The 18,871-nt window shown below is 42.9% G+C and overlaps 1 protein-coding gene across 1 annotated transcript in view; it reads left to right on the forward strand.

The window, feature by feature from the left end:
* The window catches only part of MYO3B (myosin IIIB), a 295,217-nt gene extending 280,327 nt beyond the window's left edge, over positions 1 to 14,890 (forward strand). The window contains exons 32-34 of the mRNA XM_056861063.1: positions 11,602 to 11,708; positions 12,120 to 12,166; positions 14,751 to 14,890. Coding sequence (XP_056717041.1) covers positions 11,602 to 11,708; positions 12,120 to 12,166; positions 14,751 to 14,877 — 281 coding nt within the window. The 3' untranslated portion in view covers positions 14,878 to 14,890. The remainder of the gene's footprint in view (positions 1 to 11,601; positions 11,709 to 12,119; positions 12,167 to 14,750) is intronic.
* Positions 14,891 to 18,871: the final 3,981 nt, after the last annotated feature.

An 18,871-nucleotide genomic window follows, 5' to 3' on the forward strand; every position in this document is an offset into this window, starting at 1 on the left:
TCTGCCCCTCCCCGGATGGGGGAGGCTGTAGCCCAGGGGTGGGGAACCTCCGACATCACTGGCGGTGGCGGCGAGGCCGAGCCGGGCGGGGGATCCTCCTCCTGCTGCTGTTCACCCCGGGTACGTGGGAGGCGGCCGGGGGCCCCCAGCCCCGTGCACAGGCGAAGGGAGCGGTGGCAGGGCTGGTGGCTGGCGAGCCGCGGGGCAGGAAGTCAGACGGAGGCTCTGGGGTGCCTCCTTCCCCTCCCTCGCTGGCAGCGGGCCCGGCTGGGCAGGGGCAGCTGTCAGCAGGGCAGGACACCGAGCCTCCGCGGGAAGGGAAGGGTCTCCCAGCGCCCATGCGCTGCGGGCTGTTCTGCGCACGCGCCCCCCTTCTCTGCTGCCAGCTGAGGGGTGTGTGTGTGTGTGAGAGAGAGAGAGAGAAGCGGGAAGGCTTTCCTGTCTCTGGCCATTCATGCATGGGATGTTTTGCCTTGGATTTGCCGCTCTGTAGATGCACATTTTCCCCATCCAAATTCTCAAAAATCATCAGTAAGTCCCCATGCAGAGTTTTGAGAATCCGGATGGGGAAAATGTGCATCTGGAGAGTGGCAAATCCAAGGCAAAACCTCCCATGCATAAATGGCCTCTTTCTTTCTCTGTCTCCCTCTGTCCTTTTCTTTCCCTACTTTTCTTTCTCTCCCTCGCTCCATTTCTTTCTCCCTTTCTGTCTCTTTTTCTTTCTTTCTCTCCCTCCCTTCCTTCCCTTTCCCCCTCCCTTCCCTTCCCTTCCCTTCCCTTCCCTTCCTTCCTTCCTTCCCTCCCTCCCTCCCTCCCCTCCCTCCCTCCCTCCCTCCCTCCAGCGGCTTCTCAGGCGCCCTCTGGGTCTGTGCGGGTGGAGGGGCGTGCAGTCCTATTCCACCTTTGAAGTGCCCACAAGCCATCCTCCAAACACCTTTCCATTTGTCTTGATATGTAGAGAGAAAACACTAAGGAACTAGTTGCCAATCTCCAGGTACTAGCTGGAGATCTCCTGCTATTACAAGTGATCGCCAACCAATAGAGATCAGTTCCCCTGGAAAAAATTGCCACTTTGGCAATTGGACTCTATGGCACTGAAGTCCTTCTCCAAACCCCGCCCTCCTCAGGCGCCACCCCAAAAACCTCCCACTCAGGGCGAAGAGGAACTTGGCAACCCTAGCCTCTCCCTCTGGGGGTGGTATTCAAGTTAAATTGCTGCATTGGCACTCGGCGATAAATAAGTGGGTTTTCGGTTGCAGTTTGGGCACTCGGTCTCTAAAAGGTTCGCCATCACTGTTATAGACAATGGATTCCTGGTACCTAGAACTGTGGTTACTATTTAAGATGCATACTTTTGTGCATAATTTAATACCACTGAACACACTGTAGCTACAATATGCACTTTTGGGACTTTATTTCTAATACTTAAAATCCACACTTTCTGCTCTGGGTTTATTTTATTATCAGCTTCTCTGTACCTTTCCCTCTGCCATTTTACTCTGAAGCTACCATTTGTTCTGAATCTGAAGTATTACAATTTGTATCACAAGCAGAGAAAAACAATAAGTATTGAGGTGTTTAATAAAACAAAGATGCTTAGAATTCACATCAGTCCCAGTTTTCTTCTATTATTCTTTCCAGATATTCCCCAACTAACCAAAGTTAAATATATATTAAGGTGGTCACGGAAAGGTTCTCATGGAATTTTGTATCAGCACTCAAGTTAGATAGTCAACCCCCGCCCCCCTCGCCCCATTCAGAAGTCATACCTGGGTTGTATCTATCTGGAAATGAAGTAATGCTTGGCTTGGGAAGCTGATCTCCATTATCACAATCCTTCCCAGTTAGAGTCAGTCCTTTCCAGGGCTTCTATCAAAGGAGTGTGCCCTTTTCACATTGTTGCTATATGTCATTTATTTATATAAAACATTTCTATCCCCTTGGCCAGATTTTCAGGAAACCTGAAAGAAGCCAAATGCCCATGCTTTTCTATGGAGAAAGGGGTGACCTCTTCTGGGGCCCATAAAGTCAGACCCCCTGATCCAAACTTTAACAGACTTTGGGGTTCAGGCAAAGAGAGTCCCTTACAGCACCCCTGAAAATTTGGAAACTCTACCTCTAAAAATGCCCCCACAAGAACTCCTCAAAAAGAAATTCCCATAGAGAAAAAGCCTTGGGAAAGCTGAAGGCTGAATAAACCAAATACCTATTCAGATGATTCGGCGATTGTCTATTTCAATATTCAGCCCCAAATAAACCCAGAAAAAGCCGAAATGCCCTTTTTCGGGTTTATTATCGAGTCGGTAAACCCGATATGCACAGCCCTAAAAGACTGAGCCCTGTGGTACAGAGTGGTAAACTGCAGTACTGCAGTAGAAAGCTCTGCTCACAACCTGAGTTCAATCCCGATGGAAGTCTATTTTAGGTAGCCGGCTCAATGTTGACTCAGCCTTCCATCCTTCCTACGTCGGTAAAATGAGTTCCCAGCTTGCTGGGGGTAAAGCGTAGAAAACTGGGGAAGGCAATGGCAAACCACCCCAGACTGTGTTTGTCTGCCTAGTAAACATTGGGATGTGATGTCACCCCAAGGGTTCAGGGATGACCTGGTGCTTGCACAGGGGACTAACTTTACCTAACATAGGACAAAATGGGCTATCTCTCTGCAAAAGAACAAATAAGCACAAATTTGGCATTAAAAATGGCAATGTTCAGACTCTAGTGGGAGAACATATTAGTACCCAGGACACTCTGTTGATAACCTCACTAGCAAGAGACATGAAAGAAAATGGGCAGTCAGGAGACACCAAGCAAGGTACAGGTGATATAGCTGAAGAGGTGAGGCAAGGGAGCCAGCCAGGGGAATGCAGAAATCTGGCCATGCTCAGGAACGCCAAGATCCAATGTTAGATGGACGAAAGCATGTTATGCTGATATTTTGTAGGTGGCCATAGAATACCTAAGGCTCTGGAAATCATTATTCATCTTGTTCCTGCTTTGTTGTAAATAAATGTTAGCAAATAGGTAAACCAATACTTTGACCTATCAGTAACCTTAATTTTTTGGTTCTTGTAGGTTATCCGGGCTGTGTAACCGTGGTCTTGGAATTTTCTTTCCTGACGTTTCGCCAGCAACTGTGGCAGGCATCTTCAGAGTAGTAACACTGAAGGACAGTGTCTCTCAGTGTCAAGGGTGTAGAAAGAGTAATATATAGTCAGAAAGGGGTTGGGTTTGAGCTGAGTATTGTCCTGCAAAAGTATTGTCCTGTAAGTATCAAGATAATGTGCTAATGAGGGTATGGTATGTTAATATGGAACCATTGTATCCTGAAGTGATCTGTTAATGTGTGTAATCCAAAACTAATCTGTATGGCTATTGTTGAATGTTGTCTTTGTCTGGAGGTTTTTCAGGGCAGGAAGCCAAGCCTTATTCATTCTTAAACTCTCCTCTTTTCTGTTAAAGTTGTGCTGATGTTTGTGAATTTCAATGGCTTCTCTGTGCAATCTGACAAAATAGTTGGTAGAATTGTCCAGTCTTTCAGTGTCTTGGAATAAGACCCTGTGTCCTGTTTGTGTCAGTCCATGTTCAGCCACTGCTGATTTCTCAGGTTGGCCAAGTCTGCAGTATCTTTCATGTTCTTTTATCCTTGTTTGTATGCTGCGTTTTGTGGTCCCGATGTAAACTTCTCCACAGCTGCAAGGTATACGATATACTCCTGCAGAGGTGAGGGGGTCTCTTTTGTCTTTTGCTGATCGTAGCATTTGTTGTATTTTCTTGGTGGGTTTAAACACTGTTTGTAGGTTATGTTTTTTCAAAAGTTTCTCCATCCTATCAGTGACTCCTTTAATAAATGGCAAGAATACCTTTCCTATGGGAGACTGTTTTTCTTGAGTTTTCTGATTTTTGTTTGGTTCAATGGCCCTTCTGATTTCATTCTTGGAGTAGCCGTTTGCTAGCAGTGCGTGATTTAGATGGTTAGTTTCTTCCTTGAGAAACTGTGGTTCACAGATCCGTCTTGCACGGTCCATTAATGTTTTGATTATTCCTCTTTTCTGTCGGGGGTGGTGGTTGGAGTTTTTGTGTAAGTAGCGATCTGTGTGAGTTGGTTTCCGGTAGACCTTGTGACCTAACTGAAGGTTTGATTTACGGATGACAAGGGTATCAAGAAATGGGAGTTTACCCTCAATTTCCTTTTCCATGGTAAACTGAATGTTTGGATGGATATTATTAAGATGGTTTAGAAAGTCCATTAATTTTTCTTCACCATGGCTCCAAATGGTAAATGTATCATCTACGAACCTGAACCAGACTGTAGGTTTGTAAGGTGCTGATTCTAATGCTGTCTTTTCAAAATATTCCATGTAAAAGTTTGCTATTACTGGACTGAGTGGACTTCCCATAGCTACTCCATCAATCTGTTCATAAAATTCTTGATCCCATAGGAAATAACTTGTTGTCAAACAATGGTGAAATAAGGCTGTTATATCTTCTGGAAAAATCTGGTTAATCAATGAGATTGTGTCTTTAACTGGAACCTTGGTAAAGAGGGATACAACATCAAAACTGATTAATATATCCTTTGGATTGAGTCTTAACGGACTGATTTTGTTGATGAAGTGAGTTGAATCTTTGATGTAAGATTCAACTCACTTCATCAACAAAATCAGTCCGTTAAGACTCAATCCAAAGGATATATTAATCAGTTTTGATGTTGTATCCCTCTTTACCAAGGTTCCAGTTAAAGACACAATCTCATTGATTAACCAGATTTTTCCAGAAGATATAACAGCCTTATTTCACCATTGTTTGACAACAAGTTATTTCCTATGGGATCAAGAATTTTATGAACAGATTGATGGAGTAGCTATGGGAAGTCCACTCAGTCCAGTAATAGCAAACTTTTACATGGAATATTTTGAAAAGACAGCATTAGAATCAGCACCTTACAAACCTACAGTCTGGTTCAGGTTCGTAGATGATACATTTACCATTTGGAGCCATGGTGAAGAAAAATTAATGGACTTTCTAAACCATCTTAATAATATCCATCCAAACATTCAGTTTACCATGGAAAAGGAAATTGAGGGTAAACTCCCATTTCTTGATACCCTTGTCATCCGTAAATCAAACCTTCAGTTAGGTCACAAGGTCTACCGGAAACCAACTCACACAGATCGCTACTTACACAAAAACTCCAACCACCACCCCCGACAGAAAAGAGGAATAATCAAAACATTAATGGACCGTGCAAGACGGATCTGTGAACCACAGTTTCTCAAGGAAGAAACTAACCATCTAAATCACGCACTGCTAGCAAACGGCTACTCCAAGAATGAAATCAGAAGGGCCATTGAACCAAACAAAAATCAGAAAACTCAAGAAAAACAGTCTCCCATAGGAAAGGTATTCTTGCCATTTATTAAAGGAGTCACTGATAGGATGGAGAAACTTTTGAAAAAACATAACCTACAAACAGTGTTTAAACCCACCAAGAAAATACAACAAATGCTACGATCAGCAAAAGACAAAAGAGACCCCCTCACCTCTGCAGGAGTATATCGTATACCTTGCAGCTGTGGAGAAGTTTACATCGGGACCACAAAACGCAGCATACAAACAAGGATAAAAGAACATGAAAGATACTGCAGACTTGGCCAACCTGAGAAATCAGCAGTGGCTGAACATGGACTGACACAAACAGGACACAGGGTCTTATTCCAAGACACTGAAAGACTGGACAATTCTACCAACTATTTTGTCAGATTGCACAGAGAAGCCATTGAAATTCACAAACATCAGCACAACTTTAACAGAAAAGAGGAGAGTTTAAGAATGAATAAGGCTTGGCTTCCTGCCCTGAAAAACCTCCAGACAAAGACAACATTCAACAATAGCCATACAGATTAGTTTTGGATTACACACATTAACAGATCACTTCAGGATACAATGGTTCCATATTAACATACCATACCCTCATTAGCACATTATCTTGATACTTACAGGACAATACTTTTGCAGGACAATACTCAGCTCAAACCCAACCCCTTTCTGACTATATATTACTCTTTCTACACCCTTGACACTGAGAGACACTGTCCTTCAGTGTTACTACTCTGAAGATGCCTGCCACAGTTGCTGGCGAAACGTCAGGAAAGAAAATTCCAAGACCACGGTTACACAGCCCGGATAACCTACAAGAACCAATGAACTCTGACCGTGAAAGCCTTCGACAACCTTAATTTTTATTTAGCAGATTAAAATGCATGAAACTTATTCTCAATATATGTTTAAAATGATGTAGCAGAGAGCACATGTCAATGTGGTTTCTCCTCGATATGGTTGTCTGTGGTAAATACTACCAGATTTTCTTAACCAGTCATATTTTAGCCTGCTTACACACAGAAAACAAACAGGCTCAGTGAAAGGGCATTTCCTTTGAAGGAGGCAAGTAGCAGACCACCCAGGAATGATGCTGAAGAGATTATATCAGAACGTGGATAGATTAAGAGACTAGCGGCAAGCCATGCTTGCAGTTGATGGAGCAGTTGGGGAAGAGAAAGAAACTGCAGACAATGATAGAACATTTAAAGAACTTAGTTTAGCATTTTTGAGAGCCTTATCATCTCAAGACATAAGGTGTAACAGCCTTCTTTGGTATAGATTGGCCTCCATCTGACTGCCATTTTGTATGAAGAATTTTGACTGTCCAAGGTACTCAAATTCCATGCTAGCTTAAAGTTCATCAAATCTCGGAAGCTAAGCAGAGTCAATACTGGTTAATATTTGCATGGGAGACCACCAAGAAATTCCAGGGTTGTTACACATAGGAAGCAATGGCAAACCATCTTTGAATGTCTCTTGCCTTGAAACCCCTAAGGGGTCGCCACAAGTCAGTTGCAACTTGACAATACTCTCCCCCCCCCCTTAAATTCCGTAAGGGTTTGCTGCAAAATTAAAACCTACACATGGAATGTTGGGTACTTTTTGACGGCCCTTAGAACATTGCCTGTGACTTCAATGGAATTCTTGTCAAACATGTTTATGGTTCTAAAAGATTGTGTATACCATTTCATGTGACCTTACACTTACCCTGTTTCATCCTGATACTGCACCTCTCAGAACCAGTTTGTTGATCAATTGTTTGGACATATAACTGGTCTCATCCTGACTGGGAATGAAGACTGGGAATTAGTAAGAAAAACAAAGAAAGCCTATCCAAACAAAATAAAACCCTAGATCCCGGAGTTCCAAAAGCCAGCTCAAACAGGTGAAGCTTATTCAGTTTCCTGAAGATTTGGACTGATGGAAATTCCCTTTATGAACATGCCTAACAGCAAAGCAACAGAGATGGGGCCTTTTCTGATATCTTGATTTGGAATTCCCCCCTAAAACACACACACACACACACACACACACACACACATGGATGCACACGCAGTGATTCACCAGGTATCAAGCCTGTTTATTTATTTAGAGATTTCTATGCCACCTCTCCGGAGACCTACTTGAAGCAGCTCGCAACTAAAGCAATACAAAACAAACCATTAAAAACAAGACAGGGCATTAAAACAGCATAAAAACTGAGCAACATAAAATAATATTAATAAAACAAACCTCAGGCTAGAAGCAGGCCATTGTGTATGTGTGTAAAGGGCTGTGAAGTCACAGCTGACATACGGCAACCTCAGTAAGGGGTTTTCAAGGCAAGTGAGAAGCAGAAGTGTTTGGCCCCTGCCTTCCTCTGCAGAGTCTACAAAGCAGACCATAAAACAGCTTTAAAAGATGGGACTTCTTCATAAAAGTCTGGGTAAAAATAAATGTTTTGGCCTGGCACCTAAAGGAAAGGAAAGTAGGCTCCAGGTGAGCCTTAAAGAGGAGGGCATTCCAAAGACGAGGTGCCACCACTGAAAAAGCCATTTTTCTGGTCACTACACACCTCAGCTCTACAGTTGCAGGCACAGAGAGTAGGGCTGGAGAAGAGGATCTTAACTAGTGGGTTGACAATACATACAATTGCCAACCTCCAGGTACTAGCTGGAGATCTCCCGCTATTACAACTGATCTCCAGCCAATAGAGATCAGTTCATCAGTTTTGGCAATTGAACTCTATGGCATTGAAGTCCCTCCACTCACCAAACCCGCCCTCCTCAAGCTCTGCTCCAAAAACCTCCCACCGGTGGCAAAGAGGGACCTGGCAACCCTAACAATACAGGAGGAAGTGGTCCTTCAGGTACCCTAGCCACAAGCTTAAAGATAAGAACCAGCACTATTGAACTTTAGGTGCCAGGAGAAAACATTATTGTTTTTCCTGGATTTTTCTTAAGGTTTACTCCCTCCCTCCCCCACCCCACACACACTGAGTATTTATGCTGCAGCTCTTCCAGTTACTGTTTTCATTCCAGCCCATAGTTTCAACCCCCACCCTCCATAAAAAACAACAACCCTCTGGCCTATTTATTGTCTCTGTAGATTTTTATGTGATTCTGATTGTTTGATAGTTTTAACTGGTTGTCAGGAAGCTGCCAAAGGAGCAGGGCTGCTGAGGGCAAGTAGAAGTATAAATATTTTAAAGAAATAGGTTCCATAACTGGAGGGCGACCACTGAGAATTCCTCTCTTCATGCGCTTATTGCCTGAAGCATCCATGCAAATCATACTGATGAGAGCACCCACAGTTGATTGCAGAGATTGCAGTGGGACATGTCAGAGGAAATGGTCTGTATGAATGAAAGCCAGAAATTGATGGATTTCTGCCTCATAAGGTTCAATCCAGTGTTTTCTATAGGATTAAATTCTAGGAAAGTAGCTGCAGAAGTTAATGAATGGCACCAAAACATCAAAGAAATCCAGCAGTACCTTAAAAGCGAATACATGTATTGTGCATTAAGAATCATGGATAAATGTCTAAACAAGTCCTCATCAAATATATGAAGCAGACACGGAAGACACCTCTGTATGTTATCTGTATGTTTACTCACACATAATAGCCAGTACATGCTCTACTCGAATTCTGTTAACTGCAACGGATATAATAATTAACAGTTATCAGGTGTATTGTTTTGTAAGACAATTTTTCATCATACCAAAAACATGAGTTCATTAACTGAAACAGGGGTCATTTGTGATGCGCTTACAAGCCCAAAGAGGTAGATGAATCCCCATTCCCAGAAAAGAAAACTAGAAAGAATCATTCTCTGTGGGACCCAGGGAACCATCACAAAGTGCCAGTTTCCAGAGTTACTTCCAAGATAAGTGAATGGTTGAGAGCCAAAGCGTCTAGTGGTCAGAGGGTCAGACTAGGACCTGGAAGACCCCGGTTGGAAACCTCACTCTGCTACAAAAGCTCACTGGGTGACTTTGGGCCAGTCATACATGAACACATGAAGCTGCCTGATACTGAATCAGACCCTTGATCCATCAAAATCAGTATTGTCTACTCAGACAGGCGGCGGCTCTCCAGGGTCTCAGAAAGAGGTCTTTCACATCACCTACTTGTCTAGTCCCTTTACCTGGAGATGCTGAGGATTGAACCTGGGACCTTCGGCATGCCAAGCAGATGCTCTGCCACTGAGCCACAGCCCCTCCCCTCATCCTTACTCAGCCTCATTTACCTCATAGGGCTGTTGATGTTGTGAGGATAAAATGGAGAACAATGCGGTAAGCTGCTTTGGGTTCCCAACAGGGATAAATGCAGGATATAAATATCTAAACAAATAAATGGAGAAACAACTAAAGTAGTGAATGTGAAGACTTTGTTTTGTCCTGCTCATCTCCGAAGTAACCAATATGGGTGAAATAGGGTTTTTTTTTGGGGGGGGGGGTTAATGCAACTTGAAAATGTTTTTGAGGGGACTTGTTATTTGTCTGTTTCACTTTCACCAGTTCACACATTATTTTGAGGGTGGTGACACAATGACATGGTTGCACACATTCAATGTTCTGAAGCGTATATAGAAACTGACCTCAGTTTAGAAAAATCAGATGTTTCCACACCAAAGCATTAGTTTTTGAGAGATTTCTATTATGTGGGAACTTTAAAAAAAATGCTGAATAATTTCACACAAATGTGAAAACTATGTTAGTTTTTAATGAAGTAATAATGAACAGGCTTCTCAACTGTAATGAGCCACGATAATTGGAACCTCCCCGTACAGAAGCAGTATACCTGTGGAGGGAAAAACAACAGGAGATAGCAGGCACCATCCAAACTTGCTTTATGCACTCAGCATTCTAGACTTGAAGGACTGGTTTGATCCAGCAAGACACTTCTGTCCTAAGAGCTATAATTTATTAAAGTAATCCACCAAATCCCCCCTTTTTCTAATCAATTGTTCCTCTGCTCCAAGAGATACCTTTTAATACATATTTTAAAGGCAGAAATAAAATATTCTTTTTGCTGTTATAGCTGGCTCAACAGACATGGAATATATAGGGTGACTCTTTCAGTGAACCAGCAATAGCCGCTAAAGTAGAAAATTCTGGGAGTTCCTCTGATTATAACTCTAGCTAGTTGCTACACTGTTTATACAGTATAGTCCTAAGCAGAGATACACCTTTCTAAGTCCATTAAAATCAATTGGCTTAGAAGGGTGTAATTCTTCTTAGGATTGTGCAGAACATACATGTTAGTAGGGCAGTGGTAAGTATATGAGCTAAAAAATGAGGGTAAAGTTTAAAAAACTAAGTTTTTAAAGAAAAGAAGAGAGCAACCAAGATGATCAGGGGACTACTAGAGCAACTGCCCTATGAGGAGCACTTAAAACATTTAGGGCTGTTTAGCCTGGAAAGAAGGCGGTTAAGGGGAGACATGATAGAGGTCTATAAAATTATGCATGGTTTGGAGGGAGTGGACAGGAAGAAGCTTTTCTCCCTCTCTCATAATACTAGAACGCGGGGTCATCTGCTGAAGCTGGAGGGAGAGAGATTCAAAACTGAGAAAAGGAATTATTTCTTCACACAACACATAGGGCGAAAACGCATGGTCGCTTTATCTTCCTTTAATCCCTTCTTTAGCCAGGATCAAACGTACATTAGGTGAAACGCATGTGTTCAATCCTGGCTGAATCCTGGCTGAAACAGGGATTAAAGGAGGATAAAGTGACCATGCGTTTTTGCCCATAGTTAAATTGTGGAACTCCCTGCCCCAGGACTTGGTGGTGGGTGCCAACTTGGAAGGCTTTAAGAGGGAAGTGGGCATATTCATGGAGGAGAGAGGTATTCATTGCTACTAGTTAAAATGGATACTAGTCATGATGCATACCTATTCTCTCCAGGATCAGAGGAGCATGCCGAATATATTAGGTGCTGTGGAACACAGGCAGGATGCTGCTGCGGTTGTCTTGTTTGTGGGCTTCCTAGGCACTTGGTTGGCCACTGTGTGAACAGACTGCTGGACTTGATAGGCCTTGGTCTGATCCAGCATGGCCTTTCTTGTGTAAGTGATTTCAGTATTCCTAGAGAGGCTGTGCCATGTCAGAATGGCAGAGCTTGGCGAATAATTCCAGGAAACTGATAGGACAGAAGATTCTTTTGGTTCTAAAATATGCCAAGACATTAACAGCACCTAGCACGACTGAGAACTCAACTGTGTTTCACCTCTTTTCAGGTTCAGAGAATGGTCTCAAACAGAAGCCGAAGGCCCCCCGCCGATGGTGCCAGCAGCCCAAAATGCTGAATAGCCCCGAGGACAACTTGTATTATAACCAGTTAAACGTGAGTTCAAAGTGGCAATAAAGCCGCTCTATTGGCTTTGTTTCCAGTTAATAATTTTGTTATTAATACCTGTCCCAACCCCTCCAGCCCCACCCCCTTGCCCCACAACACTGCCACCCCTGCAGCCCCTCCTGACGTTCTTCGGCTCTTGTCTTGAACATGTGCTTAGGCTCTTTATCTGTTGCTTTCATGTCAGGATGTCTGCCTTCACGGTGAATAATTGATGTGGTTTATCAAAGACGAGCAAGATGCATGCTTCATCAGGCTCGCTGGAGCCCTTTGATCAAAAAAATTATGCTGTGACTTCTGATATTATCAGCATCTGCTTGCATTCAACACAAAATCACTTTGAATTAAAAATTAACGACTCGCTGCTTTGCTTTGACTGTGTGTTCTTGGCCCTCTCCGCAGGGATCTCTAGAATATCAAGGGAGCAAGAGGAAGCCAAGAAAACTTGGGTAAATATCTAGCTTCTTAGTTCTAAGCAACTGTAAACAGAAGAAGTCCTTTGTGATATTACAGAAAACTGCACACACTCCCAAAAAAGAATAACTTTTCTAGAGAGATTCCTAAAAATAAACAGTAAGTCTTTTTCTCTGTAACAATATAGGGCATTTTCTACAGAAGCGAATTGGAAACTTGCATTTTATGCGGTCTCTATAAACATGAGAACCATCTCTTGCAGAGTAGGGAAGAAAACGTTTCTATTCAATAGAATCCAGTCAAAGTTTTGCTTTGTTTTTCTTCTTATCTTGGAAAGGATTTGATACAAGTGTTAGACAGATAGTGCCATCCAAAGCAGTTATACACTTCTATGCCCACTGACTTTCTCGGATTTTGAAGGATGTAACTGTGCTTTGGGTTGCACTGTAAAAGTCTCATGAAGAGTGAGCATAAGCAGAAGGTGAGTGGCGGTAAAGGTAAAGGTCCCCTGTGCAAGCACTGGGTCATTCCTGGCCCATGGGGTGACGTCACATCCAGACGTTTACGAGGAAGACTTTGTTTACGGGGTGGTTTGCCAGTGCCTTCCCCAGTCATCTTCCCTTTACCCCCAGCAAGCTGGGTGCTCATTTTACCGACCTCGGAAAGATGGAAGGCTGAGTCAACCTTGAACCGGCTACGTGAAACCAACTTCTGTTGGGATCGAACTCAGGTCGTGAGCAGAGCTTGGACTGCAGTACTGCAGCTTACCACTCTTCACCACGGGGCTCCTCGAGTGGCAGTAGGCTGGGTAATTTGGACCTACACAAGAACCAGCTGAAGACAGAGGAAGACCAGGCCTTTGTCCCTAGAATAGAATAAGACAATACACATTCTTTTTGTTCTTGTCAAAAGGGTTACTTAATTTTTTTCTTGTCACCAGCCACTGTGCACCCTGGCTATAAAGTAATGCTCAGCTACCACCAACATATCTTATTGGCAGTGCAGTCCTAAGCAGAGTTAAAGCCTTCAAAAGCCACTCCAAATAAAATGGTTTTACAACATCTCTGCAGTTTTATGTAAGCTTATCCCGTGAGAGTTGACTTGTATTAGTATAAATCAAATCAAAACTACACAGTATCTGTGAAGGTCCCTTTAGGATTCTTTTAGTGGTATTGATGACCCTTTTATAGTTGTCTTCAAATAATATTTGTACAGGTTTCATTTTCTTCCTGTCTAAGAAATACAACTCTGGCTCGAGTAGCATTCTATCTCATCATGCCATCCGTATGGCTGCCTCCTGTGGCCAGATCATAATTATTAATGTTGATAACGCAAATGTGAATGACTGCCTAGCTGTTAACACCAGCAGTAGTCATTTATTCTGGTGTTATTTGGTTGTGAGCACTGGCATTAATATAATTCCTGGAAACTTCTGTTGCAGATCAGCCACCCGCACTGTAAGAGGCACTTTCTCATTTTGAGAGGTCTTAAGATGCTTTGTGGGAGCCCCGTGGCGCAGAATGGTAAGCTGCAGTACTGCAGTCCAAGCTCTGCTCATGACCTGAGTTCAATCCCAACGGAAGTTGGTTTCAGGTAGCGGGCTCAAGGTTGACTCAGCCTTCCATCCTTCTGATGTTGGTAAAATGAGTACCCAGATTGCTGGGGGTAAAGGGAAGATGACTGGGGAAGGCAATGGCAAACCAACCCAAACAAACAAAGTCTGCTTAGTAAACGTCGGGATGTGACATCACCCCATGGGTCAGGAAGGACCCGGTGCTTGCACAGGGGATCTTTACCTTTTTAAGATGCTTTGGGGAGATATTTATCTGAATGTTCTGTGTGGGTGTGTGGCTGATCACTTTAAAAAACGAACAAACTAGATGACCATGGTGGTCCCTTCCAACTCTATGAAATGTGGACTGCGCATAGTGAAGAATCCTTGTGGTTTTTTTTAAATGTATCTTAATCTGGGAAAGATTACAGTTTATAGATTGACGTGGAAAGGGAAACAAGTCTGACCAAGATAATGTCACAAGAATTTGGCAACTGTATCTTGAATTTTGGAACAGGGCAAAACCTGAGAAAAATGTTAAGATAGAAATCTGATGATATATCTGAATTAATGTGCAATTAGGTTTACTCGATATGCTATATTCTGTGCAACATATGACAATATGTGGAGAGGAAAGGCATAGGGGGGCAGAAGGGCTATTTGGGCTGGGTCTCAAACTCAAACGAGATCTCAGATTTAGACATGCGTTAATTTTTTTAGGATTTAATCAGTTTCACAACTTGTTTTTATGTGCAACACATGTCATTTTTTTTAAAGTATGGCTAGGCAGTGTCCCAGACCTCTCTGGACCTCTGAGAGGACCTGGAAGTACCATAAATCAAAGCCAACTCCTTCAATTCTGTACAGTGATTGTAGGAAGGTGGTGCAAAACCTGGGATACTCTTGTAAAGCTGAATTCTTTACCAGCAGCAGCCCTAGCTATTGTCAAGCATGAAATTATTTTGGTTTCACTATCCAGACAAAGTTTCTTCTTGTACCTGTATAACATGAACTTCAAAACGTGAAGATCACCATTCGGAGTGGCTTGTGTTTTCGTTTCCCCTTAGGCAAATAAAAGTACTTGATTGGGAGGATGAGTACTACAAATCATTTTCAGCTGCTGATTCCCTCTCAGAAGAAGACAACACATTCCAAGCTCTTCCTTCCTCCAGAGGGGTGTCCTTTCAGAGTTGAGCTTTTAACCCTTAACTCTTTTGGTGCAATGCTGGTAAGAATCCAAGCATATGTTTCTAGTTCCTGGTTTGTATGTGAGCATAATTTTTGCATATGTGCATAAATATATAAAATAACAGTATGTATCCTTCCACTCCACTCAGCAAGTTTGAAGCCTTCCTCTAGACCAGTGGTTCCCAAACCTTTTGGGCCACTGCCCTCTTGGTTCCACAAACTCAACCCCAGCACCCCCTACCTATCCTAGAAAAAGCATTATTCAAAATAGGGGTTTGCATGATGCACTAAAGAAGAGGATAACAACAAAATTTCAAAACAGTAGCAATTAATTGCACATCTATTCAAAATCAAATTTATTCAACAAAACTGATGAACTTGATCAGTGGTACCAGCTCTTCAAATTCTGGAAAAAAATTCTGATAGTTTCCACCAAATTTGCCAGCAAGGTGCCATAACTTGAACCATTGTAAATTAGTGAACAACACAGTTGAAGGGGCCCACCTCTAGGGCGCCCCCTGCTGCCCCTGCCTCTTAGTGACCCCCTAGGTAATCCCACTGCCCCCCTGGGGGTGGTACTGCCCACTTTGGGAACCACTGCTCTAGCCTAAGGAGCCTTCCTCATCCAACAAAAGAGCCAGTTAAGTTGAAGGAAGTCTCCTTAGGCTGGAAAGTAGGATATGTGTCTATGGTGGGATACATGCCATCCCAGTTTCATTGATATGTCACTGTTTAGTTTTGAAAATCATTTTCTAGCTCTCCAAATGTAAAATAACTATTTCTTAAGCTGCAGGAAGTCACCCAACACTGCTGAGTGGAGAGGTACTATGCATTCCTATAAAATTTTAGGGAAATCGTAATACACACTGACACCCTTGCCAAAATAGGGGTTATTCAACAAATACGTCTGCCATGAAAAAAAGGCAATCAATAGGGTGGGAGGTTTTGGGGCAGAGCCTGAAGAGGCCTGGGTTTGGGGAGGGGAGGGACTTCAATGCCATAGAGTCCAATTGCCAAAGTCGCCATTTTCTCCAAGGGAACTGATCTCTATCTGCTGGAGATCAGTTGTAATAGCAGGAGATCTCCAGCTAGTACCTGGAGGTTGGCAACCCTAGTAATCAAGCTAAATCTGTGTACATTTTGCAACTTCAGCTTCAAAAATGTGGTGTCTGTCTACAGAAGAAGCAGACGAAGAGGAGGAGCAGTTGGTTTTTATTTGCCAATTTTCTCTACCTTTTTTTAAGGAGAATCAAACCAGCTTACAATCTCCTTCCCTTCCTGTCCTCACAATAGACCCCTTGTGAGATAGGTGAAGCTGAGAGAGCTCTAAGAGGACTGTGACTAGCCCAAAGTCTATCATAGCCTTTGTGGCATAACATGGCTTCTGGTGCATCTCCCATTTATAAGAACAGCTTTATAAGACACAGCATAGTGAGATATCATTGTAAGATTTTATAGGACTCTGAAAACTTTAGTTTATAATGCTTGGAAGAATGGGCACAGTTGGAAAAAAATTGTAGAGTAACTCTTTTAGATGCTGAATTGTGTTTTTGACTTTATCTTGCAAAAGGAATATTTTGCAATAAACCATGTGACTCTTATTTCCCCTGAGGAAAGAAAACATCAAAAGCCTGAATGTCAAAACAGTTAATAGCATATTACTAAAATCACTTAACTTAGCGTTCTATAATGTTTTTGTGAGTGAAGCTGGAAATAAAAAGACCAAGTACTGATACTTGATATAACCTCAGGAAACCAAGTTATATGCTCTGTCATTCCCACCCCAAAAGGGGGGGGGGCTCTTCATTCAGTTAGATCCGCTTATGAAAATCATGGTTATGAAATCCTTCCATCTAATATTTGAAATCTACTACAGACTCACATTATTTAGAGCCACCCGTACTCAATACAGGCCACTTAATACAGTCCTACATGGTAGCCCTAGGAGCCCCATGGCACAGAGGAGTAAGCTGCAGTACTGCAGTCTGCTCATGAGCTGAGTTCGATCCCGATGGAAGTTGGTTTCAGGTAGTCAGCTCAAGGTTGACTCAGCCTTAAGTCCTTTTGAGGTCGGTAAAATGAGCACCCAGCTTGCTGGGGGTAAAGTGTAGACAAATGGGGAAGGCAATGGTCAACCACCTCATAAACATATTCTGCCTAGTAAATATCGTGATGTCACATCACCCCATGGGTCAGTAATGATCCAGTGCTTGCACAGGGGACTGCCTTTACCTTTTTTACATGGTAGCCCACCAGAACCTTGACATATGTCCTGTTTCTGATGTCTGCCTGCAAAAACATAGAGACAGTCAAACACTGCAATACCTGACTGGTAAGCTGCAAATCATTTACTGGCTCCCAAATAGTATGGAGGAGCCCCATGGCGCAGAGTGGTAAGCTGCAGTACTGCAGTCCAAGCTCCGCTCCACTATGGAAGCTTTGGTGGGTGACCCCGGGCCCATCACAAATTCTCAGGCTAACCTACCTCACAAGGTTGTGGGTGTGGAGATGAGGTAAAGGAGAAGAGAACAATGTGAGAAGCTGCTTTGAGTCTTGGTTAGGGAGAAAAGTGGGATACAGGTTTTTTTAAGCAGAAATAATATATCTGAAGAGCATATAAAAAACAATCTCTGTGGAGGAAAAATCAGCATGGCTTCTGCCAAAGAAAGTCCTGCATCGCCAACTTTTTGGGATTCTTTGAGAGTGTTAACAAGCATGTGGATAAAGATTATCAAGTTTTTTATTACGTACTTGAACTTCTACAAGGTTTTTAACAGAATCCCTAATCAAAGGCTCCTGAATAAAAGGTAGCAGTCATGGAATAAAACTTCAAGTCCTCCTGTGCGTTAGAAACTGGTTAACCATCCGGAAGCAGAGTAGGTGTAAATGTATATGTATAAGTAAATGGACAGCTTACAATGGATGGAAATAAGCAAGGGTCTCTCTCTAGGGAATATTGGGACTTGCCCTGTTTAACTTGTTCATAAATGATCTGGAATCAAGGTTGAGCAGTAAAGTAGCCAAGTTTGCAAAAGGCTCCAAATTATTCAGGATGGTGAGGACCAAAGCAAACTACAAAGTACTCCAAGCAGAATTTTTCCAAAACGCGTGAATAATGGGCAACAACATAGCAAATTAAGTTAGTGTAAATGGTAAAGTGATTAATTAATTGTGTATGTTAAATCTCTTCTGGAAGCGTTATTACAGCTTACTGCTAAGGCGTGTGCCAAAACAGCTAGGGTTGGGTTTTTAAAATATTTTCCATGATTTATGCATGCATTTTTGCATGTATGTGCGCACACAAACAAATATTACATGTTTTAAATTCTTGCAATAGGGTTGACCAAAATTGTGATTAGGGCTTCAAGCTGTAATCAGTTCAGTTGGTAGGCACCCGTTTTAATCAATGATAGCAGATTTTTAAGAGGAGCGACAGCACGTTGAGGGTATGCTTGATATTTTGGTTCTGATGTCTCACTGCAATTTACACTCAAAAAGGAAAGTATTAAAGATGCAGGGAGGGAGGGGTCCAATGATGAAGGATAGTGATGACATAATGTGACCTGCTCAGCGGTAATATGTGGGGTGGGCTCAGCTATTCTGATGTGGCCAATTAGCTATCAAGAGAGACGCGTTCTCTGCCACTATCAGGGGGAATCACGTGGTAGTCGCAGTGACAATGTGTGGGTGAGTTGACTTACAGGTGCATGTGCCATCCCTAGAGAGTGGCTGGCAGTGCCCAGCTTGGGCCACTGACTTCAGTGGTCTCTGAGAGCCAGCGTGGTGTAGTGGTTAAGACTGGTGGTTTGGAGCAGTGGACTCTGTTCTGGAGAACTGGGTTTGATTCCCCACTACTCCACATGAGCAGCAGAGGCTAATCTCGTGAACTGGGCTGGTTTTCCCACTCCTACACATGAAGCCAGCTGGGTGACCTTGGGCTAGTCACACTCTCTTAGCCCCACCTACCTCACAGGGGAGACCAAGGAGGCACTGGATACAG

Source organism: Euleptes europaea, chromosome 15, assembly GCF_029931775.1.
Source record: "Euleptes europaea isolate rEulEur1 chromosome 15, rEulEur1.hap1, whole genome shotgun sequence".
Lineage (NCBI taxonomy): Eukaryota > Metazoa > Chordata > Lepidosauria > Squamata > Sphaerodactylidae > Euleptes > Euleptes europaea.